We start from the raw sequence: 27628 nt of genomic DNA on the forward strand, positions 1-27628 counted from the left end.
ACACAGGACACAGGACATGATACCTCCAGACAGGGCCAAACAGGCAGGATATAACCCCACCGACTTTGCCAAAGCACAGCCCCCACACCACTAGAGGGATATCTTCAACCACCAACTTACCATCCTGAGACAAGGCCGAGTATAGCCCACAAAGATCTCCGCCACGGCACAACCCAAGCGGAGGCACCAACCCAGACAGGTAGATCACATCAGTGACTCAACCCACTCAAGTGACGCACCCCTCCTGGAGTAATATGATCACATTTATTGGTTCTAGTCAGGATTCTAGCAGCCGTATTTAGCATTAACTGAAATGTATTTAGTGCTTTATCCGGGTAGCCGGAAAGTAGAGCATTGCAGTAGTCTAACCTAGAAGTAACAAAAGCATGGATTAATTTTTCTGCATCATTTTTAGACAGAAAGTCTCTGATTTTTGCAATGTTACGTAGATGGAAAAAAGCTGTCCTTGAAACAGTCTTGATATGTTTGTCAAAAGCGAGATCAGGATTCAGAGTAACGCCGAGGTCCTTCACAGTTTTATTTGAGACGACGGTACAACCATCAAGATTAATTGTCAGATTCAACAGAAGATCTCTTTGTTCCTTGGGACCTAGAAGAAGCATCTCTGTTTTGTCCGAGTTTAAAAGTAGAACATTTGCAGCCATCCACTTCCTTATGTCTGAAACACAGGCTTCTAGTGAGGGCAATTTTTGGGCTATACCATGTTTCATTGAAATGTACAGCTGTGTGTCATCTGCATAGCAGTGAATGTTAACATTGTGTATTCGAATGACATCCCCAAGAGGTAAAATATAGAGTGAAAACAATAGTGGTCCTAAAATGGAACCTTGAGGAACACTGAAGTTTACAGTTGATTTGTCAGACACAGAGACAAACTGATATCTTTCCGACAGATAAGATCTAAACCAGGCCAGAACTTGTCCGTGTAGACCAATTTGGGTTTCCAATCTCTCCAAAAGTATGTGGTGATCAATGGTATCAAAAGCAGCACTAAGGTCTAGGAGCACGAGGACAGATGCAGAGCCTCGGTCTGACTCCATTAACTTGTTGACGCTACCCATCCCGGTAGCGGGGTAATTGTCATCAGCAACCGCTGAATAGCATAGCGCCATAGTCAAATAATATTTTTTTTTAAATGTCATATTCATGAAATCACAAGTGCAATATAGGAAAACACAGTTTAGCCTTTTGTTAATCCACCTGTCGTCTCAGATTTTGAAATTATGCTTTACAGCGAAAGCAATCCAAAGGTTTGTGTAAGTTTATCGATAGCATAACATAACAGTATGTACACTAAGCATTAAGTAGCTAGGTCACGAAAATCAGAAAAGCAATCAAAAAAATAATTTACCTTTGATGATCTTCGGATGTTTTCACTCACGAGACTCCCAGTTACACAACAAATGTTCCTTTTGGTCCGAAAATATTATTTTTATACCCAAAATACCGACGTTTGTTTGTCGGGTTATGTTCAGAAATCCTCAAGAAAGAGCGGTTATGACAACGCAGACGTATATTCCAAATACTATCTATAATGTCCACAGAAACATGTCAACGTTTTTATAATCAATCCTTATGTTGTTTTTAAAATATATATTAGATAATATATCAACCGAGTGTGTAGGTTTTTCAATAACAGCGGGAGGAACAATGGCGGCTTTACTCAGTTGCGCAAAACTCACTCTGAGAGCCCCCACCTATCCACTTATGCAATGTGATCCTTCATGCTCATTTTTCAAAATAAAAGCCTGAAACTATCTGGTTGATATCCCTTTAAATGGAGGATAGGCATGCACGGGAACAGAGAGGTTTCAAAATAAGAGGCACTTCCTGATTGGATTTTCTACAGGATTTCGCCTGCAATATCAATTCTGTTATACTCACAGACAATATTTGTACAGTTTTGGAAACCTAGCCAAAAATGAAAATACTGCCCCTACACGCAAAAGGTTCAAAGGTAATTTACCACCTTCACAAGTGCAGTCTCAGTGCTATGATGGGGTCTAAAACCAGACTGAAGCGTTTCATACACATTGTTTGTCTTCAGGAAGGCAGTGAGTTGCTGAACAGATTTTTCTAACATTTTTGAGAGGAATGGAAGATTCAATATAGGTCGATAGTTTTTTATATTTTCTGGGTCAAGGTTTGGCTTTTTCAAGAAAGGCTTTATTACTGCTACTTTTAGTGAGTTTGGTACACATCCAGTGGATAGAGAGACGTTTATTATTTTCAACATAGGAGTACCAAGCACAGGAAGCAGCTCTTTCAGTAGTTTAGTTGCAATAGGGTCCAGTATGCAGCTTGAAGGTTTAGAGGCCATGATTATTTCCGTCATTGTGTCAAAGGATATAGTACTAAAACACTTGAGTGTCTCTCTTGATCCTAGGTCCTGGCAGAGTTGTGCAGACTCAGGACAACTGAGCTTTGGAGTAGTACGCAGATTTAAAGAGGAGTCTGTAATTTGCTTTCTAATGATCATGATCTTTTCCTCAAAGAGGTTCATGAATTTCTTACTGCTGAAGTGAAACCCATCATCTCTTGGGGAATGCTGCTTTTTAGTTAGCTTTGCGACAGTATCAAAATGAAATTTCAGATTGTTCTTATTTTCCTCAATTAAGTTGGAAAAATAGGATGATCGAGCAGCAGTGAGGGCTCTTCGATATTGCATGGTACTGTCTTTCCAAGCTAGTCGGACGACTTCCAGTTTGGTGTGGCGCCATTTCCGTTCCAATTTTCTGGAAGCTTGCTTCAGAAGCTTGCTTCAGAGCACGGGTATTTTCTGTATACCAGGGAACTAGTATCTTATTACAAATGTTTTTTGTTTTTAGGGGTGCAACTGCATCTAGGGTATTGCGTGAGGTTAAATTTAGTTCCTCTGCGGGAAGGGGCGGGGGCATATGCCTTATGGCTAACGAGACATGGTGTGATGAAAGAAACATACAGCAACTCAAATCCTGTTCTCCTGTTCACCTGATTTAGAATTCCTCACAATCAAATGTAGACCGCATTATCTACCAAGAGAATTCTCTTCGATTATAATCACAGCCGTATATATCCCCCCCCAAGCAGACACATCGATGGCTCTGAACAAACTTTATTTAACTCTTTGCAAACTGGAAACCAATTATCCGGAGGCTGCATTCATTGTAGCTGGGGATTTTAACAAGGCTAATCTGAAAACAAGACTCCCTAAATTTTATCAGCATATCGATTGCACAACCAGGGGTGGAAAGACCTTGGATCGTTGTTACTCTAACTTCCGCGACACATATAAGGCCCTGCCCCGCCCCCCTTTCGGAAAAGCTGACCACGACTCCATTTTGTTGATCCCTGCCTACAGACAGAAACTAAAACAAGAGGCTCCCGCGCTGAGGTCTGTCCAACGCTGGTCCGACCAAGCTGACTCCACACTCCAAGACTGCTTCCATCACGTGGACTGGGATATGTTTCGTATTGCGCCAGATAACAATATTGACGAATACACTGATTCGGTGTGCGAGTTCATTAGAACGTGCGTTGAAGATGTCGTTCCCATAGCAACGATTAAAACATTCCCTAACCAGAAACCGTGGATTGATGGCAGCATTCGCGTGAAACTGAAAGTGCGAACCACTGCTTTTAATCAGGGCAAGGTGTCTGGTAACATGACCGAATACAAACAGTGCAGCTATTCCCTCCGCAAGGCTATCAAACAAGCTAAGCGTCAGTACAGAGACAAAGTAGAATCTCAATTCAACGGCTCAGACACAAGAGGCATGTGGCAGGGTCTACAGTCAATCACGGACTACAGGAAGAAATCCAGCCCAGTCACGGACCAGGATGTCTTGCTCCCAGGCAGACTAAATAACTTTTTTGCCCGCTTTGAGGACAATACAGTGCCACTGACACGGCCTGCAACGAAAACATGCTGTCTCTCCTTCACTGCAGCCGAGGTGAGTAAGACATTTAAACGTGTTAACCCTCGCAAGGCTGCAGGCCCAGACGGCATCCCCAGCCGCGCCCTCAGAGCATGCGCAGACCAGCTGGCCGGTGTGTTTACGGACATATTCAATCAATCCCTATACCAGTCTGCTGTTCCCACATTCAAGAGGGCCACCATTGTTCCTGTTCCCAAGAAAGCTAAGGTAACTGAGCTAAACGACTACCAACCCGTAGCACTCACTTCCGTCATCATGAAGTGCTTTGAGAGACTAGTCAAGGACCATATCACCTCCACCCTACCTGACACCCTAGACCCACTCCAATTTGCTTACCGCCCAAATAGGTCCACAGACGATGCAATCTCAACCACACTGCACACTGCCCTAACCCATCTGGACAAGAGGAATACCTATGTGAGAATGCTGTTCATCGACTACAGCTCAGCATTTAACACCATAGTACCCTCCAAGCTCGTCATCAAGCTCGAGACCCTGGGTCTCGACCCCGCCCTGTGCAACTGGGTACTGGACTTCCTGACGGGCCGACCCCAGGTGGTGAGGGTAGGCAACAACATCTCCTCCCCGCTGATCCTCAACACTGGGGCCCCACAAGGGTGCGTTCTGAGCCCTCTCCTGTACTCCCTGTTCACCCACAACTGCGTGGCCACGCACGCCTCCAACTCAATCATCAAGTTTGCGGACGACACAGCAGTGTTAGGCTTGATTACCAACAACGACGAGACGGCCTACAGGGAGGAGGTGAGGGCCCTCGAAGTGTGGTGTCAGGAAAATAACCTCCCACTCAACGTCAACAAAACTAAGGAGATGATTGTGGACTTCAGGAAACAGCAGAGGGAACACCCCCCTATCCACATCGATGGAACAGTAGTGGAGAGGGTAGCAAGTTTTAAGTTCCTCGGCATACACATCACAGACAAACTGAATTGGTCCACTCACACAGGCAGCATCGTGAAGAAGGCGCAGCAGCGCCTCTTCAACCTCAGGAGGCTGAAGAAATTCGGCTTGTCACCAAAAGCACTCACAAACTTCTACAGATGCACAATCGAGAGCATCCTGGCGGGCTGTATCACCGCCTGGTACGGCAACTGCTCCACCCTCAACCGTAAGGCTCTCCAGAGGGTAGTGAGGTCTGCACAACGCATCACCGGGGGCAAACTACCTGCCCTCCAGGACACCTACACCACCCGATGTTACAGGAAGGCCATAAAGATCATCAAGGACATCAACCACCCGAGCCACTGCCTGTTCACCCCGCTATCATCCAGAAGGCGAGGTCAGTACAGGTGCATCAAAGCTGGGACCGAGAGACTGAAAAACAGCTTCTATCTCAAGGCCATCAGACTGTTAAACAGCCACCACTAACATTGAGTGGCTGCTGCCAACACACTGACTCAACTCCAGCCACTTTAATAATGGGAATTGATTGGAAATGATGTAAATATATCACTAGCCACTTTAAACAATGCTACCTTATATAATGTTACTTACCCTACATTATTCATCTCATATGCGTACGTATATACTGTACTCTATATCATCGACTGCATCCTTATGTAATACATGTATCACTAGCCACTTTAACTATGCCACTTTGTTTACATACTCATCTCATATGTATATACTGTACTCGATACCATCTACTGTATCTTGCCTATGCTGCTCTGTACTCATTCATATATCCTTATGTACATATTCTTTATCCCCTTACACTGTGTATAAGACAGTAGTTTTGGAATTGTTAGTTAGATTACTTGTTGGTTATTACTGCATTGTCGGAACTAGAAGCACAAGCATTTCGCTACACTCGCATTAACATCTGCTAACCATGTGTATGTGACAAATTTAATTTAATTTGATTTGGTTAAATGATTTTTGTCCTCTGACGTCCGTGTGTAAGCAGAGGGAGTCTGGAAGGGCATCAAGGAATCTTTGGGTTGTCTGAGAATTTGTAGCATGACTTTTGATGTTCCTTGGTTAGGGTCTGAGCAGATTATTTGTTGTGATTGCAAAAGTAATAAAATGGTGGTCCAATAGTCCAGGATTACGAGGAAACACATTAAGATCCACAACATTTATTCCATTGGACAAAACTAGGTCCAGAGTATGACTGTGACAGTGAGTAGGTCCAGAGACATGTTGGACAAAACCCACTGTGTCGAAGATAGCTCCGAATGCCTTTTGGAGTAGGTCTGTGGACTTCTCTATGTGAATATTAAAATCACAAAAAATGTGAATATTATCTGCTATGACTACAAGGTCCGATAGGAATTCAGGGAACTCAGTGAGTAATGCTGTATATGGCCCAGGAGGTCTGTAAACAGTAGCTATAAAAAGTGATTGGGTAGGCTGCATAGATTTCGTGACGAGAAGCTCAAAAGACGAAAACGTCAGGTTTTTTTTTGTAAATTGAAATGTGCTATCGTAAATGTTAGCAACAACTTCCGCCTTTGCGGGATGCACTAGTGTAACCAGGAGGCGAGGCCTCATTTAACACAGTAAATTCATCAGGCTTAAGCCATGTTTCAATCAGGCCAATCCATCAAGATTATGATCAGTAATTAGTTCATTGACTATAACTGCCTTTGAAGTGAGTGATCTAACATTAAGTAGCCCTATTTTGAGATGTGAGGTATCACGATCTCTTTCAACAATGGCAGGAATGGAGGAGGTCTTTATTCTAGTGTGATTGCTAAGGCGAACATCGCCATGTTTTGTTTTGCCCAACCTAGGTCGAGGCACAGACACGGTCTCAATGGGGATAGCTGAGCTGACTACACTGACTGTGCTAGTGGCAGATTCCACTAAGCTGGCAGGCTGGCTAACAGCCTGCTGCCTGGCCTGCACCCTATTTCATTGTGGAGCTAGAGGAGTTAGAGCCCTGTCTATGTTGGTAGATAAGATATGAGCACCCCTCCAGCTAGGATGGAGTCCGTCACTCCTCAATAGGCCAGGCTTGGTCCTGTTTGTGGGTGAGTCCCAGAAAGAGGGCCAATTATCTACAAATTCTATCTTTTGGGAGGGGCAGAAAACAGTTTTCAACCAGCAATTGAATTGTGTGAGACTGCTGTAGAGCTCATCACTCCCCGGGAGGGGGCCAGAGACTCTGCTGTAGAGCTCATCACTCCCCCTAACTGGGAGGGGGCCAGAGACAATTACTGGATGCAGACACATCTTTCTTGCTGGTTTACAGGCTGAAGTTATGTTGCGCTTGGTGACCTCTGACTGTTTCATCCTAACATTGTTGGTGCCGACGTGGATAACAATATCTCTATACTCTCTACACTCGCCCGTTTTAGCTTTAGCCAGCACCATCTTCAGATTAGCCTTAACGTCGGTAGCCCTGCCCCCTGGTAAACAGTGTATGATCGCTGGATGATTCGTCTAATACTAATAAGTCTAATACTAATGTAATGTTAATGGAGTCGCCAATGACTAGGGTTTTCAATATGTCAGAGCTAATGGTGGGAAGCTTCGGCATCTCAGACCTCGTAACGGGAGGAGTAGAGACCAGAGAAGGCTCGGCCTCAGACTCCGACTCACTGCTTAATGGGGAGAACCGGTTGAAGGTTTCTGTCGGCTGAATGAGCGACACCGGTTGAGCATTCCTACAGCATTTCTCTCCAGAAGCCATGAGAAAGTTGTCCGGCTGCGGGGACCGTGTGTCACGCCCTGACCTTAGTTATCTTTGTTTTCTTTATTATTTTGGTTAGGTCAGGGTGTGACGAGGGTGGTATGTGTGTTTTTGGCTTGTCTAGGGTTTTTTGTATATCTATGGGGTTTTGGTATTGTCTAGGTAAATGTAGGTCTCTGGTGGCCTGAATTGGTTCCCAATCAGAGACAGCTATTTATCGTTGTCTCTGATTGGGGATCCTATTTAGTTTGCCATTTTCCATTTTGGTTTGGTGGGTTATTGTCTATGTGTAGTTGCATGTCAGCACCCGTGTTTATAGCGTCACAGTCGTTTTGTTAGTTTGCTTAGTGTTCTTCGTGTAAATGAAGAAGAATATTCTGTTCACGCTGTTCCTTGGTCTCGTCATTATGACGAACGCGACACCGTGCGAGGGGATTTGTACCAACGTTACTATCTGTACTTACTTTTGACACAGACGCTGTTTTCATCCTTTCCTACACTGAAATTACCCTTGCCTAATGATTGCGTCTGAAGCTGGGCTTGCAGCACAGCTATCCTCGCCGTAAGGCGATCGTTCTCCTATATATTATGAGTACAGCGACTGCAATTAGAAGGCATCATGTTAATGTTACTACTTAGCTTCGGCTGTTGGAAGTCCTGACGAACCATGTCCAGATAAAGCCTCCGGAGTGAAAAAGTTGAATGAAAAAAAAGTTTAGTGTGGGGAAAAAACTAAAAATATAAACGGTAATTAAAAAGTAAAAAACGTAAAGTTGTCTGGTAGCTAAGTAAGGTTGGCAACAAAACACACAGCAACACTTAAACAAGTCTGCAAGTTTTGACCTGAAATGACGCAAAAACAGTGTGGATTCCATCAGTATTTACCGACTTCAGGTGCCTTTTGTAGTTTCCAGAACTTAAATATATTTATCTCGGTAGAAACTATGTCATGGTGTTACTTGTGTTATTATTGCTTACAGAGGTGTCATGCCCTTCCAAGGTGCAAACTTAGGAAAGATATGCTAGGCAGGACATTAGATATTGTAGTGTGTGCAAACTGTGCCATCAGTGGAGGAGGAGAGAAAGTGTTGAGTGACACACAGCATATGATTTGATTTTAGCTGCCGATGATTGACAGGACTCACAGGAAGTAAGTTTGTAAATTAATTTAATCAAGCTATGTAGCCTATTGATTCCTTCTTGATGAATAAATTATTATAAAGTGTTTTGTTGTTTCTATATAATACTAGCCACCTAGCAATTATTTAGCTAGCAAGCTAAATAGGTTCCCAATCGCCTAATCTCATAACCAGCTACCAAGCCATTTTAGGCTATTAATCAAGAAAAAGTATTTTGTCTAACTATCTTAGCTGGCATACTTGCGGGCAAAGTTGCAAGACTTTAGAAAATACAAAAATTGCTTTAATTCTTAGGTTATGATACTATATACCAGACATAAACGTTTGTAAAAAACAAACTAGAGTCAAAGTCCTCGTCCCCACTGAAATCTAATTATCATAAGAAAGAAATCCCCATAAAAATCTGTACATTTTAGCTAGAGATATCAGTTATTTTTCTCAATCCACAGCATTCGCTGGTTTCTCACTTCCGCATCTGCGGTGCATGGTGACAGAGCTAGAGCTCTTCTCACAAAATCGTATGTAGTGTCCGAACTGTTTTGTCCCCTCTATGGAAAGATGAGACTCTCGCGAACACGACGGTATTCTCCATGTTGCTCTTACGACCCCCACAAGCTTCTTAGAACTCGTCTGAATTCAGTACAACTGATCTGCCAACTTCTGTCTATAGCATCCAAACAGTTTGGGCTGTACGCTAATATGACTGTGGAAACAGTCATCTGTGGAAACGTGAGACTCTCACAAACACGTACACGCCCACAGGCCTCACAAGACTCGTCTGAAAAATGTTATGGAAGTACTGTTCAGTGCCAAAAATAAGGGATTAAATACGACAACAACAAAAAATACAAAAAAAATATTACAAATGTTTCCTGATCTTTCTTATATCTCTAGGACAGACACTTCAGAACATATTTTGTTTTGATTTGTTTGTGGGACTATCTGTTCCGTGTAGTGAATTTGTTATTCAATGCATTTGTATGGGCTAATAGCAGTAAGGCCACACATTTTTTAAATCAAATAAATGTTTTATATTTTGGGGGGATACTTCAAGGGGTCTTAAAATTAAAATCAAATAGCTAAATGATCCTACATTGACAAATGCTAAATTCTCTGGAGAAAAAAATGAATGGGTGCATGTTATCCCTGAATGCTTGTTATCATACATGTAAGCCTTGGCATGAGAATTTTCATCCAATGTTGAATCTCTCTCTCCACCTCACCTTCTTTTCCTTCCTTTCTCTCCCTCCACCCTCTCTCTTTCTTTCTGATAGGCTCCAATTATTCATTGTGCTCAGAAGACCATTCTGCTGCAGTAGCCGTTTTCTGACTCCTTGACAACCAACAATAACTATCCTCCGTCTGTCTGCTGAAGGATACACTTGCTCATGAAACAAACGACACCTGCACTGGGGTGTTGCTTCTGTTGAACCCCAAAATTCACCCTGTGGATGGTTGACAACATTTCTTCTTGAGTCTTCCGCAGTTCATTTTCACCCCAAAAATGTGTATCGTAATGATGAGACTGAACTGTTCCCCCATGTGGAGTGTGGTTAGCCTTTTGACTTTGTTGCTATTACCACTTTGGGAGATGGGCTGCTCTGGCCTGAGCTTTAACTCAGTGCCCCTGCCGCCGGTCGGGACATACCAAAGAAGCTGCGAAGGGGGGGCACACCACAGGCAGAGGCGCAGTTGGGTGTGGAACCAGTTCTTCGTGCTGGAGGAGTACACAGGGGACGAGCCACTCTACGTGGGCAAGGTAAGAATTTCTCTCTCATCTGGGTTCTCTCTCAGCTGTGCATTTATACAGGGAACCGGTGGATGTGTGACTTTCCTAATATGGACACAATATAGGTGGATTCGGTGAAGGGGAGAAAAGATGCTGAGTACAAGATGATCAAAAAGTCTTGACCCAACTATGACTGGAGTTAATGCTACTTGTGTTATCCAATACTTATTTACCTGTTTATGCATTTGTTAAAGATGTGAGTTCACAGGAAGGATTTAGGAGCAACAGAGAACATTTTGCGTTTCAGAGAGTCTCAGGGTCTCAGGTCATCTTCCATCTCCATTAGATGCTCTTGTGTAGAAACCTTTTCATAAGGAGTGCATGAAGAGCACAATGGTTTTCAATTGCATGTTTACTTCAGGGGTTTATTTAGTGAGATGAAACCTTCAGAAGGTTGCCGATAGAAATAAATAGAGCTTACTTTATTCTATAATTCTACTTGACAATCATGCCTGTTCTTAAAAAAAAGTCTTTCTATGTGAACATTCTGTAACTTTGCTCCTGAACAGGCCAGTGGTGTCCACTTATGCCTCCTGCTTAAGGTCTGATAAGAATTATAGGTTTTGATAGGGCACCTCCAAGATGGAGTAGTGGATGGATCATAAATTAGTCATACAATTTAATCTGATCTTCATCTTAGTCACAACAATAGACAAACAGTGTGCTTACAATAATTTGTGTTGTATTAGTTTATTTTTTCTTGTCTATATTGAATACATAATTTAAACATTCACAGTGTAGGTTGGAAAAAGTTTGTGAACCCCTAGGCTAATTACTTTTCCAAAAGCTAATTGGAGTCAGGAGTCAGCTAACCTGTAGTCCAATCAATGAGACGAGATTGAAGATGTTGGTTAGAGCTGCCCTGCCCTATAAAAAACACTCACAAAATTTGAGTTTGCTATTCACAAGAAGCATTGCCTGATGTGAACCATTCCTCGAACAAGAGTTCTCAGAAGACCTAATATTAAGGATTGTTGACTTGCCAAAAGCTGGAAAGGGTTACAAAAATATCTCTAAAAGCCTTGATGTTCATCAGTCCACGGTAAGACAAATTGTCTATAAATGGAGAAAGTTCAGCACTGATGCTTCTCCCTAGGAGTGGCCGTCCTGCAAAGATGACTGCAAGAGCACAGCACAGAATGCTCAATGAGGTTAAGAAGAATCCTAGTGTCAGCTAAAGACTTACATAAATCTCTGGACCATGCTAACATCTCTGTTGACGAATCTACGATACGTAAAACAAGAATGGTGTTCATGGGAGGAAACCACAGAAGAAGCCACTGCTGTCCAAAAAAAACATTGCTGCACATCTGAAGTTTGCAAAAGAGCACCTGGATGTTCCACAGCGCTTCTGGAAAAATATTCTGTGTACAGATAAACACTAAAGTTGAGTTGTTTGGAAGGAACAAACAACACTATGTGTGGAGAAAATAAGGCACAGCACACCTACATCAAAACCTCATCCCACCTGTAAAGTATGGTGGAGGGAGCATCATGGTTTGTGGCTGCGTAAGGGCCTGGACAGCTTGCTATCATCGACGGAAAAATGAATTCCCAAGTTAATCAAGACATTTTGCAGGGGAATGAATGTATGGCTATTTGTCTGCCAATTGAAGCTCAACAGAAGTTGGGTGATGCAACAGGACAACGACCCAAAACACAGGAGTAAATCAACATCAGTCCTGACCTCAACCCGATTTAAAATGCTGTGGCATGACCTCGAGAACGGTTCACACCACACGTTCTAAGAATATTACTGAACTGAAACAGTTTTGTAAAGATGAATGGTCCAAAATTCCTCCTGACCGTTGTGCAGGTCTGATCCTCAACTACAGAAAACATTTGGTTGAGTTTATTTCTGCCAACCAGTTATTAAATCCAAGGGTTCACATACTTTTCCACCCTACACTGAATGTTTACATGGTGTGTTCAATAAAGACATGACATAATATAATTGTTTGTGTGTTATTAGTTTAAGTAGACTGTGTTTGTCTATTGTTGTGACTTAGATGAAGATCAGATCAAATTGTATGACCAAATTATGCAGAAACCCAGGTAATTCCAAAGGGTTCATTTACTTTGTCTTGCCACTGTATGTGATTATGGCAGCCAAACCAAATGGCTGGATTGGGTACACATATCCACAAGGAAAAGGAAGCTCTGACTGTGTCATGCCCTGATCTGTTTCACCTGTCCTTGTGCTTGTCTCCACCCCCTCCAAGTGTCGCCCATCTTCCCCACTTCCCCACTTGTGTTTTCTGTCTGTGCCAGTTCGTCTTGTTTGCTTAAGCCTACCCGTGGTTTGTCTCAGCTCATTTTCCCCAGTCGCTCTTTCTCGTCCTCCTGGTTTTTGACCCTTGCCTGTCCTGACCAGGTACCTGCTCGCCTGCCCACTCTGCCTGTCCCCGACCTGAGCCGGCCTGCCATCCTGTACCTTTGTTCCACCTCTGGATTACCGAACTCTGCCTGACCTGACCCTGTGCTTGCCTGTCGTCCTGTAACTTGGCCTCTACTCTGGATTATCGACCCCTGCCTAACTTGACCTGTCGTTTGCCCGCCCCTGTTACAATAAACATTGTTACTTCACACAGTCTGCACTTGGGTCTTACCTTGATTCCTGATAGATTGTTGGGCAATACAAGGGGAATAAAGTAATTCAAAGACCCAACTAACACTGTATGTGGAAATTAAGCTGAAATTATACTGTAACAACAGAACACTAGGCGAGTACTTCCGGCGCCGACAGAGATGGCCGCCTCGCTTCGCGTTCCTAGGAAACTATGCAGTTTTTTGTTTTTTTACGTGTTATTTCTTACACTAGTACCCCAGGTCATCTTAGGTTTCTTTACATACACCCGAGAAGAACTACTGAATATAAGATCAGCGTCAACTCACCATCAGTACGACCAAGAATATGTTTTTCGCGATGCGGATCCTGAGTTCTGCCTTACAACCAGTGTAACCGAGTGGATCACATGCAGCGACCAAAAAAAAAAAAAAAAACGACTCAGAAAAAGAGAGGAAACGAGGCGGTCTTCTGGTCAGACTCCGGAGACGGGCACATCGTGCACCACTCCCCAGCATTCTTCTTGCCAATGTCCAGTCTCTTGACAACAAGGTTGATGAAATCCGAGCAAGGGTAGCATTCCAGAGGGACATCAGAGACTGTAACGTTCTCTGCTTCACGGAAACATGGCTAACTGGAGAGACGCAATCCGAAGCGGTGCAGCCAGCGGGTTTCTCCACGCATCGCGCCGACAGAAACAAACATCTCTCTGGTAAGAAGACGGGCGGGGCGTATGCCTTATGGCCAACGTGACATGGTGTGATGAAGGAAACATACAGGAACTCAAATCCTTCTGTTCACCTGATTTAGAATTCCTCACAATCAAATGTAGACCGCATTATCTACCAAGAGAATTCTCTTCGATTATAATCACAGCCGTATATATCCCCCCAAGCAGACACATCGATGGCTCTGAACGAACTTTATTTAACTCTCTGCAAACTGGAAACGATTTATCCGGAGGCTGCATTCATTGTAGCTGGGGATTTTAACAAGGCTAATCTGAAAACAAGACTCCCTAAATTTTATCAGCATATTGATTGCGCAACCAGGGGTGGAAAGACCCTGGATCATTGTTACTCTAACTTCCGCGACGCATATAAGGCCCTGCCCCGCCCCCTTTTCGGAAAAGCTGACCACGACTCCATTTTGTTGATCCCTGCCTACAGACAGAAACTAAAACAAGAAGCTCCCACGCTGAGGTCTGTCCAACGCTGGTCCGACCAAGCTGACTCCACACTCCAAGACTGCTTCCATCACGTGGACTGGGAGATGTTTCGTATTGCGTCAGACAACAACATTGACGAATACGCTGATACGGTGTGCGAGTTCATTAGAACGTGCGTTGAAGATGTCGTTCCCATAGCAACGATTAAAACATTCCCTAACCAGAAACCGTGGATTGATGGCAGCATTCGTGTGAAACTGAAGGCACGAACCACTGCTTTTAATCAGGGCAAGGTGTCTGGTAACATGACTGAATACAAACAGTGCAGCTATTCCCTCCGCAAGGCTATCAAACAAGCTAAGCGCCAGTACAGAGACAAAGTAGAATCTCAATTCAACGGCTCAGACACAAGAGGTATGTGGCAGGGTCTACAGTCAATCACGGACTACAGGAAGAAACCCAGCCCAGTCACGGACCAGGATGTCTTGCTCCCAGGCAGACTAAATAACTTTTTGCCCGCTTTGAGGACAATACAGTGCCACTGACGCGGCCTGCAACGGAATCATGCGGTCTCTCCTTCACTGCAGCCGAAGTGAGTAAGACATTTAAACGTGTTAACCCTCGCAAGGCTGCAGGCCCAGACGGCATCCCCAGCCGCGCCCTCAGAGCATGCGCAGACCAGCTGGCCGGTGTGTTTACGGACATATTCAACCAATCCCTATACCAGTCTGCTGTTCCCACATGCTTCAAGAGGGCCACCATTGTTCCTGTTCCCAAGAAAGCTAAGGTAACTGAGCTAAACGACTACCGCCCCGTAGCACTCACATCCGTCATCATGAAGTGCTTTGAGAGACTAGTCAAGGACCATATCACCTCCACCCTACCTGACACCCTTGACCCACTCCAATTTGCTTACCGCCCAAATAGGTCCACAGACGATGCAATCTCAACCACACTGCACACTGCCCTAACCCATCTGGACAAGAGGAATACCTATGTGAGAATGCTGTTCATCGACTACAGCTCGGCATTCAACACCATAGTACCCTCCAAGCTCGTCATCAAGCTCGAGACCCTGGGTCTCGACCCCGCCCTGTGCAACTGGGTACTGGACTTCCTGACGGGCCGCCCCCAGGTGGTGAGGGTAGGCAACAACATCTCCTCCCCGCTGATCCTCAACACTGGGGCCCCACAAGGGTGCGTTCTGAGCCCCCTCCTGTAATCCCTGTTCACCCACGACTGCGTGGCCATGCACGCCTCCAACTCAATCATCAAGTTTGCGGACGACACAACAGTGGTAGGCTTGATTACCAACAACGACGAGACGGCCTACAGGGAGGAGGTGAGGGCCCTCGGAGTGTGGTGTCAGGAAAATAACCTCACACTCAACGTCAACAAAACTAAGGAGATGATTGTGGACTTCAGGAAACAGCAGAGGGAACACCCCCATCCACATCGATGGAACAGTAGTGGAGAGGGTAGCAAGTTTTAAGTTCCTCGGCATACACATCACAGACAAACTGAATTGGTCCACTCACACAGACAGCATCGTGAGGAAGGCGCAGCAGCGCCTCTTCAACCTCAGGAGGCTGAAGAAATTCGGCTTGTCACCAAAAGCACTCACAAACTTCTACAGATGCACAATCGAGAGCATCCTGGCGGGCTGTATCACCGCCTGGTATGGCAACTGCACCGCCCTCAACCGTAAGGCTCTCCAGAGGGTAGTGAGGTCTGCACAACGCATCACCGGGGGCAAACTACCTGCCCTCCAGGACACCTACACCACCCGATGCTACAGGAAGGCCATAAAGATCATCAAGGACATCAACCACCCGAGCCACTGCCTGTTCACCCCGCTGTCATCCAGAAGGCGAGGTCAGTACAGGTGCATCAAAGCTGGGACCGAGAGACTGAAAAACAGCTTCTATCTCAAGGCCATCAGACTGTTAAACAGCCACCACTAACATTGAGTGGCTACTGCCAACACACTGTCAATGACACTGACTCTACTCCAGCCACTTTAATCATGGGAATTGATGGGAAATGATGTAAATATATCACTAGCCACTTTAAACAATGCTACCTTATATAATGTTACTTACCCTACATTGTTCATCTCATATGCATACGTTGATACTGTACTCTATATCATCGACTGCATCCTTATGTAATACATGTATCACTAGCCACTTTAACTATGCCACTTGGTTTACATACTTATCTCATATGTATATACTGTACTCGATATCATCTACTGTATCTTGCCTATGCTGCTCGGGCCGACTCTCTTTTCTGTATACATCAATGATGTTGCTCTTGCTGCTGGTGATTCTCTGATCCACCTCTACGCAGACGACACCATTCTGTATACTTCTGGCACCTCCTTGGACACTGTGTTAACTAACCTCCAGACGAGCTTCAATGCCATACAACTCTCCTTCCGTGGCATCCAACTGCTCTTAAACGCAAGTAAAACTAAATGCATGCTTTTCAATCGATCGCTGCCCGCACCTGCTCGCCCGTCCAGCATCACTACTCAGGATGGCTCTGACTTAGAATACGTGGACAACTACAAATACCTGGGTGTCTGGTTAGACTGTAAACTCTCCTTCCAGACTCACATTAAGCATCTCCAATCCAAAATTACATCTAGAATCGGTTTCCTATATCGTAACAAAGCATCCTTCACTCATGCTGCCAAACATACCCTCGTAAAACTGACCATCCTACCAATCCTCGACTTTGGTGATGTCATCTATAAAATAGCCTCCAACACTCTACTCAACAAACTGGATGCAGTCTAACACAGTGCCATCCGTTTTGTCACCAAAGCACCATACACCACCCACCATTGCGCCATGTACGCTCTCGTTGGTTGGCCCTCGCTTCATACTCGTCGCCAAACCCACTGGCTACAGGTTATCTACAAGTCTCTGCTAGGTAAAGCCCCGCCTTATCTCAGCTCACTGGTCACCATAGCAGCACCCACTCGTAGCACGCGCTCCAGCAGGTATATCTCACTGGTCACTCCCAAAGCCAATTCCTCCTTTGGTCATCTTTCCTTCCAGTTCTCTGCCTCCCATGACTGGAACGAATTGCAAAAATCTCTGAAGCTGGAGACTCACATCTCCCTCACTAGCTTTAAGCACCAGCTGTCAGAGCAGTTTACAGATCACTGCACCTGTACTTAGCCTATCTGTAAACAGCCCATCTATCTACCTACCTCATCCCCATACTGGTATTTATTTATTTATTTTGCTCCTTTGCATATAGACTTTTTGTTTTATTTTGTTCTACTGTATTATTGACTGTATGTTTTGTTTATTCCATGTGTAACTCTGTTGTTGTATGTGGCCAGGTCGCAGTTGCAAATGAGAACTTGTTCTCACCAACCTACCTGGTTAAATAAAGGTGAAATAAATAAAAAATTCCCTCCCAAACCAAAAGGAGAAACTAATGTTTTCTCTGGTAGGCACAACCTACCTGGCACCCCTATAAATAATAACCTCAAGTCAAAACTGTTACAATACAGCGATGAACACGTCTCTTTCGCTTGGGAATCCGAGATGTTGTTGGAAAGCGTGTCTCTCATGGGGGTGAATCTACCGAGTGTTGCCTTATACGTAAATTAATCTTGATCATGCGGACAAGTGGGAGGACACCACCACAAAGCCATGAACGTAACCATTTGTGTGTCCTTAGTCTTTTCGGCACATACTAGCAGTGGTGGAAAAAGTACTAAATTGTCATACTTAAGTAAAAGTAAAGATACTTTCATAGAAAATGAAGGCACACATCTGTCTATATAAGGTCCCACAGTTGACAGTGAATGACAGAGCAAAAACTAAGCCATGGGGTCGAAGGAATTGTCCATAGAGCTCCAAGATAGGATTGTGTTGAGGCATAGATCTGGGGAAGGGTACCAAAAAATGTCTGCAGAATTGAAGGTCCCCAAGAAGACACTGGCTTCCGTCATTCTTTAATGGAAGAACCAAGACTCTTCCTAGAGCTGGCCGCTCATCCAAATGGAGCAATCGGGGAGAAGGGCCTTTGTCGGGGAGGTGATTAAGAATCCGATGGTCATTCTGACAGAGCTCCAGAGTTCCTGTGTGGAGATGGGATAACCTTCCAGAAGGAAAACCATCTCTGCAGCACTTCACCATTCAGGTCTTTATGTTAGACTGGCCAGACGGAAGCCACTCCTCAGTAAAAGGCACATGATAGCCCACTTGTAGTTTGCCAAAAGGCACCTAAAAGACTCTCAGACCATGAGAAACAAGATTCTCTGGTCTGATGAAACCAAGATTAAACACTTTGGCCTGAATGCCAAGCATCAGGTCTGGAGGAAACCAGGCACCGCTCATCACCCGGCCAATACCATCCCTACGGTGAAGCATGGTGGTGGCAGCATCATGCTTTGGGGATGTTTTTCAGTGGCAGGGACTGGGAGACTCATCAGGATCGAGGAAAGATGAATGGAGCAAAGTACAGAGAGATCCTTGATGAAAACCTGCCCCAGAGCACTCAGGACCTCAGACTGGGGTGAAGGTTCACCATCCAATAGGTCATCAACTCTAAGCACACAGCCAAGACAAACCAAAAGTGGCTTTGGGGCAAGTCTCAATGTCCTTGAGTGATCAAGCCAGAGCCCGAACTTGAACCAGATCGAACATCTCTGGAGAGACCGGAAAATAGCTGTGCAGCGACTCTCCCCATCCAACCTTACAGAGCTTGAGAGGATCTGCATCAGGAATGGCATAAACTCCCCAAATACAGGTGTGCCAAGCTTGTAGTGTCAAACCCAGGAAGACTTGAGGCTGTAATCACTGCCAAAGGTGCTTAAACAAACTACTGAGTAAAGAGTTTGAATACTTATGTAAATGTGATGTTATAGTTTTTTTTATACAAATGTGCAAAAATTTCGAAACCAGTTTTTGCTTTGTCGTTATGGGGTATTGTGTGTATATTGATGAGCGGAAAAAACATCCAAAACTTGGAACATCCCACAGAGGACCATTAAATCCATTATTAAAAACTGGAAAGAACTCAGTGAGGAACGCTGTATATGGCCCAGGAGGCCTGTAAACAGTAGCTATAAAAAGTGATTGAGTAGGCTACATAGTTCTCATGACTAGAAGCTAAAAAGACGAAAACATTTTTTTTTATAAATTGAATTTTGCTATCGTAAACACCTCCGCATTTGCATGTTGTGTTAGCTAATCCAAGTTTATCTTTTTAAAAGGCTAATTGATCATTAGAAAACCCTTTTTCAATTATGTTAGCACAGCTGAAAACTGTATATTGATTAAAGAAGCAATAAAACTGGCCTTGTTTAGACTAGTTGAGTATCTGGAGCATCAGCATTTGTGAGTTTGTGAGGCTCAAAATGGACAGAAACCAATACCTTTCTTTTGAAACTCGTCAGTCTATTTTTGTTCTGAGAAATGATGGCTATTCCATGCGAGAAATTGCCAAGAATCTGAAGATCTCGTACAATGATATGTACGACTCTCTTCACAGAACAGAGCAAATTTGCTCAAACCAGAATAGAAAAAGGAGTGGGAGACCCCGGTGCACAACTGAGCAAGAGGACATGTACATTAGAGTGTCTAGTTTGAGAAACAGACACCTCGCAAGTCCTCAACTGGCAGCTTCATTAAATAGTACCCACAAAACACCAGTCTCAACGTCAACAGTGAAGAGGCGACTCCGGGATGCTGGCCTTCTAGGCAGAATTCCTCTGTCCAGTTTCTGTGTTCTTTTGCCCATCTTAAGCTTTTCTTTTTATTGGCCAGTCTGAGATATGGCTTTTTCTTTGCAACTCTGGCTAGAAGGCCAGAATCCCGGAGTCGCCTCTTCGCTCTTGACGTTGAGACTGGTATTTTGCGGGTTTTGCTTTTCTTTCAAAAACAAGGACATTTCTAAGTGACCCCAAACTTTTGAACGGTAGTATATTTAAATATTTATATATCCATTGATTCTTGAAGAATATTACTTAAAAAATTCTCAACTTGTTTTTCGCCAATATTTGTAAACATTGTAAATGTAAACAAACACTGTATAGCCTCAACATGGTTATAACAATAATTTTGATATCATTGATGGTAAGTCCTTGCATCCATAGCTCTGGCTATTAGTCTGTGAGTGGTTACATTTCTCCAGGACAATGCATCAGCTATTTACCAAAACAGAGGTGGGGCCACCGTTTTGTTATTGTTTCAATTATGGATTTAAACAGCTGCATATTATCAAGATATCAAAGTGTCACCAACAAAAAGGTAAACAATAGGCATATAGCAAATGCAGAAAATGACATTCATTTTTCACATGTAAATAGCACTTTTCAGTAGTGCTCAAAGCAGGCCATTACATGAGAGCAGCATTTATTTTTCAACTCGAATCAATGAGCCCAATCAGTCCTCCATGTTAACAAAATCCTAAACAACAGAATAGGGCTGGCTAATAAGTCCTTATTTTTGGGGTCATGCTCAGGTAAAACAATTTGGCTGATTTATACTTCCATATTTCCAAGTCCTATTCTTGAAGATCAAGGGGTATAACATTTATTGGAATGACTGGAATTCTGATAGACTTTGGATATTAATCGTATGTAGTAGAAAGCAATAGGGTAAAAGCAGCCTACATAACCAACCCATAAGTAAAATTTAACATCCATAAAGGCCAGCTATGTAAACTTTAACAGATTTATCTTGCAATAGATGTCGTTCAATTGGTAACACACATTTTTGTCTTCTAATGCCTCTTAAGGGGAAGGTAACTGAATGTAATCAGATTACGCTACTGAGTTTGCGTAATACATTTTTTTACAATTATGTACAGGTAACTAGTAACTGTAACCGATTACATTTAGAAAGTAACCTACCCAACCCTGGCTGCAGCCTTAATAAGACAGACAAAGCAGGGTTTGATATGTATGAGCATGGCAAGAGAATATTCAAGTCGCTGAGGAGGTTGAAGTTATTTACTGATACTTTAAGTCCACTGCCTCCAGTGCAATAGGCCAGAACAAAAATATTGCGGCATTCCACACGATTCCCCCTTAAGGGGATGGAGCGACCCACAGCATCCTGGCCTGAGCCGATCACATTTTCCCCTACCCTTCCCTTGTTTGCCGGGTTTCTCCTTAGGAGAAGCCCTTTGAGTCCAGGTTTAATTGGAGGAGATCCTTTGCAGTCGAGGAGGAGAACGTTCGCCAGGAGCGTCTTTGAATCTACTGGGCCGCTGCTGCAGTCTATTACCATTTCCTGTTTACCACGCAGCCCAAACAAAACCTGACATGCACTTCACCTCCGAAGGTGAAGTACATTCTCTGTGGTGTGATTGTCTTTGGTGTGATTTTGAATATGTGTTTATTAATGAAATGCAATTCCAGGGCTTTTAATCTGTATCTCCCAGTCTCTGGGCTGCTCCATGGCCATTTTTCAGGGCAGGAGGTGAAAGTCATCAGGTTGGCAATCACCAGTGCTTTCTCCTGGCTCGCCTTCAAGCGACACCACAACAGCTATTCTCACCGAGACCACACACACACACACACACACACACACACACACACACACACACACACACACACACACACACACACAGAGAGACAAACACACACTAATTATGGAGAAAATGAATAGTCTGCCTTTCATACAATTATGTAGATGGGCTGGTGGCTGTGGCATGAACATCTCTTTTCATTCAAGCCAGCAGAGCTCTTTATGTGCTGAAAACGATATGAGCAGACATCTCTGATTCTAATGAAGATGATAAAAGGAAAAAAGCTCTCGATTTCTCTTGAATGGAGCAGTACCACAAAGTAATACAATACAATTTGCATTTATATAGCTAGCACTCTTGATGCGTTCATTCATTCACCCCCCAAAATGTAACTTAAAAAGGGAAATGTGTTTCTGGCAATGAGACTGAAAACATATGAGTCAATCCAAATCTATGAAATTCCTTTCCGACCCTCAAAAAACCAGACCTGGGTTGAAATACTATAAGAAATTAATCAAATATTTTGAATGGTTGCTTTAGCCTGCCTGGGGTGCTAAATTGGCAGGGTTTGAAGTTTTGCGAATAATCTATTAGTTCCATTGCATCAGGCAGGCTCAATCAAGCCCAGCTTAATTTGAAATTGTTTAAATAGTATTTGAACACAGGTCAGCTAAGAACCTGGTGGTGAGTTGGGGTAATTGTATTGGATCCTTCAAATATTGGCATTCTAAATTACCATAGGCATTCTGTCATGTCTTTTTAGGGATGAGAGGCTCTCCAACAGACAGAAAAAGAAATTATGAAATGTGGAGGTACTTCTCCTCCACCTGAGCACAGAGCAGAGAGAGGCAGCGGGAGCCAAAGTGAGACGATGACAGGAGGCCCTGAAATATGAAGCATTCTTTCTTCTCCCCATCTCTCTTTCTTCTTCAATGGGCCTTTCTCTCTGTCTGAATCTCTTTCTCAGGGTTGCTTCTCACTCTTGCTTTCTCTCTCTGTCCCTCTCCTCCACAACACAATAAACTGAGACGTTATATTCTAGGGTATTTCTAAGGCACAAAGGATTCGGATGCTTGCTGTATACACAGATGCATCATACAAATAGAATCAGGATCTGTGTTTGAATACATGCCAGTGCTGATGGAAAGCATATACTCTGCAATGAAATATAGTTGACGTCGGAACCTTACATACACTTAGGTTGTCATTAAAACTCGTTTTTCAACCCTTCCACAAATGTCTTGTTAACTATAGTTTTGGCAAGTGGGTTAGGACATCTACTTTGTGCATGACACAAGTCATTTTTCCAACAATTGTTTACAGACAGATTATATCACTTATAATTCACTGTATCACAATTCCAGTGGGTGATAAGTTTACATACACTACGTTGACTGTGCCTTTCAATGGCTTGGAAAATTCCAGAAAATAATTTAATGTCTTTAGAAGCTTCTGATATTGTTTGAGTCAATTGGTTGTGTACCTGTGGATGTATTTCAAGGCCTACCTTCAAACTCAGTGCCTCTTTGCTTGACATCATGGGGAAATCAAAAGAAATCAGCCAAGACCTCAGAAAAACAATTGTAGAAATCCACAAGTCTGGTCCATCCTTGGGAGCAATTTCCAGACTCCTGAAGGTATCACGTTCATCTGTATAAACACCATGGGACCATGCAGCAGTCATACCGCTCAGGAAGGAGACACCTTCTGTCTCCTAAAGATGAATGTACTTTGGTGCGAAAAGTGCAAATCAATCCCAGAACAACACCAAAGGACCTTGTGGAGATGCTGGAGGAAACAGGTATAAAGTATTTATATCCACAGTGAAACGAGTCCTATATCGACATAACCTGAAAGGCCACTCAGCAATGAATAAGCCACTGCTCCAAAACCGCCATAAAAAAGCTAGACTACGGTTTGCAACTGCACATGGTGGCAAAGGTCGTACCTTTTGGAGAATTGTCCTCTGGTCTGATGAAACAAAAATAGAACTGTTTGGCCATAATGACCATTGTTATGTTTGTAGGGAAAAGGGGGCGGCTTGTAAGCCGGAGAACACCATCCCAACCGTGAAGCATGGGGGTGGCAGCATCATGTTCTGGGGGTGCTTTTCTGCAGGAGGGACTGGTGCACTTCACAAAATAGATGGCATCATGAGGTGGGAAATTATGTGGCTCTATTGAAGCAACATCACATGACATCAGTCAGGAAGTTAAAGCTTGGTCACAAATGGGTCTTCCAAATGGACAATGACCACAAGTATAATTCCAAAGTTGTGGCAAAATGTCTTAAGGACAACAAAGTCAAGGTATTGGAGTGGCCATCAAAAAGCCCTGACCATAATCCTGTAGAATTTTTCTGGGGCAGAACTGAAAAAGCATGTGTGAGCAAGGAGGCCTATAATTGGCGGCAGGGTAGCCTAGTGGTTAGAGCGTTGGACTAGTAACCGCAAAGTTGCAAGTTTGAATCCCTGAGCTGACAAGGTACAAATCTGTCGTTCTGCCCCTGATCAAGGCAGTTAAACCACTGTTCCTAGGCCGTCTTTGAAATTAAGAATGTGTTCTTAACTGACTTGCCTTGTTGAATAAAGGATAAACAAACTAATTTACACCAGCTGTGTCAGGAGTAATGGGCCAAAATTCACCCAACTTATTGTGGGAAGCTTGTGGAAGGCTACCTTAAACGTTTGACCCCAGTTAAACAATTTAAAGGTAATGCTACCAAATACTATTTAAGTGTATGTGTTACGATCGACTAGGAGTGGTGGGTGGAATCAGGTGCAGAGAGCAGGGTTCAGTCTTTCCTTTCAAATTTATTCCCCAGCGCAACAAAACAGTCACGCCAACACAGAGGGCGTATATACGTTGCCTGTCCAAACAACAGGACAAAATAGTCCGGAGAATAAATACAGGAATAAATAACACCATCAAACACAGAGTAATAAAAAACAAGCCTGCACAAATACCCAGCGGGCCTAGTGCCCTTAAATACCCTACAAACAAACCCTAATACAAAATAGGTGTAACCAATTACCCAATAACCCAAAACAAACGGAAAGGGAATCGATGGCAGCTAATATGCCGGCGACGACGACCGCCGAGCACCGCCCGAACAGGAACAGGCACCATCTTCGGCGAGGTTTGTGACAGTACCCCCCCCCTGACGCGCGGCTCCCGCAGCGCGCCGACCCCGGCCTCGAGGACGACCCGGAGGACGAGGCGCAGGGTGATCCGGGTGGAGGCGATGGAAATCCCTCAAGAGGGAAGGATCTAAAATGTCCCTCCCCGGTACCCAGCACCTCTCCTCCGGACCGTACCCCTCCCAGTCCACGAGGTACTGCAGGCCCCTCACCCGGCGTCTCGAGTCCAGAATAGCTCGTACTGTGTACGCCAGGGACCCCTCGATGTCCAGAGGGGGTGGAGGGACCTCCGGTACCTCACTGTCTTGTAGGGGACCAGCTACCACCGGCCTGAGGAGAGACACATGAAACGAGGGGTTAATACGATAATAAGAGGGAAGTTGCAATCTATAACACACCTCGTTTATCCTCCTCAGGACTTTAAATGGCCCCACACACTGCGGCCCCAGCTTCCGGCAGGGCAGGCGGAGGGGCAGGTTTCGGGTCGAGAGCCAGACCCTGTCCCCTGGTGCGAACACCGGGGCCTCGCTGCGGTGGTGGTCAGCGTCTCTCTTCTGCCGTTCACTGGCCTGCCTGAGAGAATCCTGGACTGCCCGCCAGGTCTCTCTAGAGCGCTGTACCCACTCCTCCACCGCAGGAGCCTCGGTCTGACTCTGATGCCACGGAGCCAGGACCGGCTGGTAGCCTGTGCGCATACGAATGGCGACATATTCGTGGACGAATGCCGAAGAGAGTTCTGGGCTAACTCTGCCCACGGGACGTACCTCGCCCATTCTCCTGGCCGGTCCTGGCAATACGACCTCAGAAACCTGCCCACTTCCTGGTTTACTCTCTCCACCTGCCCATTACTTTCGGGGTGATAACCAGAGGTAAGGCTGACCGAGATTCCCAGACGCTCCATAAAGGCCTTCCAAACCCGAGACGTGAACTGGGGACCCCGATCGGAGACGATATCCTCTGGAACCCCATAGTGCCGGAAGACGTGGGTGAATAGAGCCTCTCCAGTCTGTAGGGCCGTAGGGAGACCAGGCAATGGGAGGAGACGGCAGGACTTAGAGAACCGATCCACAACGACCAGAACGGTAGTGTTCCCCTGAGATGGGGGAAGATCAGTAAGGAAATCTACCGAGAGATGGGACCATGGCCGTTGTGGAACCGGGAGGGGCTGTAACTTCCCTCTAGGAAGGTGCCTAGGAGCCTTACTCTGGGCGCATACCGAACAGGAAGAGACATAGAGCCTCACATCCCTAGCACCGTCCTATCAATCCCCGGATGACCCGCAGACGGTAGTGTGTGGGCCCACCGAATCAACTTATCACGGACAACAAGCGGTACGTAACTCCTACCAGTCGGACACTGTGTAGGCCCATACCATTGGGGCCACCAGCCGAGAGGCTGGAAGGATGGGAGTGGGTTCGATGGACCGGTCCTCGGTGTCATAGAGACGGGACAGCGCGTCGGCCTTAGTGTTGAGGGAACCTGGTCTGTGAGAGATCGTAAATCTAAAACGTGTAAAGAACATGGCCCACCTAGCCTGACGCGGATTCAGTCTCCTCGCTGCTCGAATATACTCCAGATTACGGTGGTCAGTCCAGATGAGAAAAGGGTGTTTAGCCCCCTCTAGCCAGTGTCTCCACACCTTCAGGGCTTTTACCATAGCTAGTAACTCCCGGTCCCCCACATCATAGTTCCGCTCCGCCGGACCCAGCTTCTTAGAAAAGAAAGCGCAGGGACGGAGCTTCAGTGGCGTGCCCGAGCGCTGAGACAGCACGGCTCCAACCCCAGCCTCGGACGCATCCACCTCCACTATGAATGCTAACGAAGGGTCCGGATGCGCCAACACGGGAGCCCCAGTGAACAGTGCCTTCAACTGGTTGAAGGCTCCATCAGCCTCTGCTGACCACCGCAAACGCACCGGCCCCCCCTTCAGCAGTGAGGTAATGGGCGCCGCTACTTGGCCAAAACCCCGGATGAACCTCCGGTAGTAATTGGCAAACCCTAAAAACCGCTGCACCTCCTTTACCGTGGTCGGAGTCGGCCAATTACGCACGGCGTTAACGCGGTCACACTCCATCATCATCCCCGAGCTGGAAATGCGATAACCCAGGAAGGAAACGGCTGGTTTGGAGAACACACATTTCTCAGCCTTGACGTATAGGTCATCCTCCAGCAGTCGCTCAAGAACCCTGCGCACCAGGGAAACATGCGCGGCGCGTGTGGTAGAATAAATCAAGATGTCATCAATATAGACTACCACCCCCTGCCCGTGCAAGTCCCTGAGAATCTCATCTACAAAGGATTGGAAGACGGCTGGAGCATTCTTCAACCCATACGGCATGACGAGGTACTCATAGTGACCTGATGTGGTACTAAACGCTGTTTTCCACTCGTCTCCTCCCCGAATACGCACCAGATTATACGCGCTCCTGAGGTCCAGTTTTGTGAAGAAACGCGCTCCGTGGAATGATTCCACCGCCGTACCGATGAGAGGTAGCGGATAACTAAAACCCACTGTGATCGAATTGAGACCTCGATAATCAATGCACGGATGCAGTCCTCCCTCCTTTTTCCTCACAAAAAAGAAACTCGAGGAGACGGGTGACATGGAGGGCCGAATGTACCCCTGTCTCAGAGCTTCCGTGACATATGTTTCCATAGCCAGCGTCTCCTCCTGTGACAGTGGGTACACATGACTCCGGGAAGTGCAGAGTTCTCCTGGAGGTTTATCACG

The 27628-nt window shown here is 45.0% G+C and overlaps 1 protein-coding gene across 1 annotated transcript in view; it reads left to right on the forward strand.

Moving 5' to 3' along the window:
• The first annotated feature begins 10021 nt into the window (after window positions 1–10021).
• The window catches only part of cdh7a (cadherin 7a), a 126872-nt gene continuing 109265 nt past the window's right edge, over window positions 10022–27628 (forward strand). Inside the window, exon 1 of the mRNA XM_024435064.1 lies at window positions 10022–10491. Within this exon, the coding sequence (XP_024290832.1) occupies window positions 10237–10491 (255 nt within the window). The 5' untranslated portion in view covers window positions 10022–10236. The remainder of the gene's footprint in view (window positions 10492–27628) is intronic.

Source organism: Oncorhynchus tshawytscha, linkage group LG10 (genome assembly GCF_018296145.1).
Source record: "Oncorhynchus tshawytscha isolate Ot180627B linkage group LG10, Otsh_v2.0, whole genome shotgun sequence".
NCBI lineage: Eukaryota > Metazoa > Chordata > Actinopteri > Salmoniformes > Salmonidae > Oncorhynchus > Oncorhynchus tshawytscha.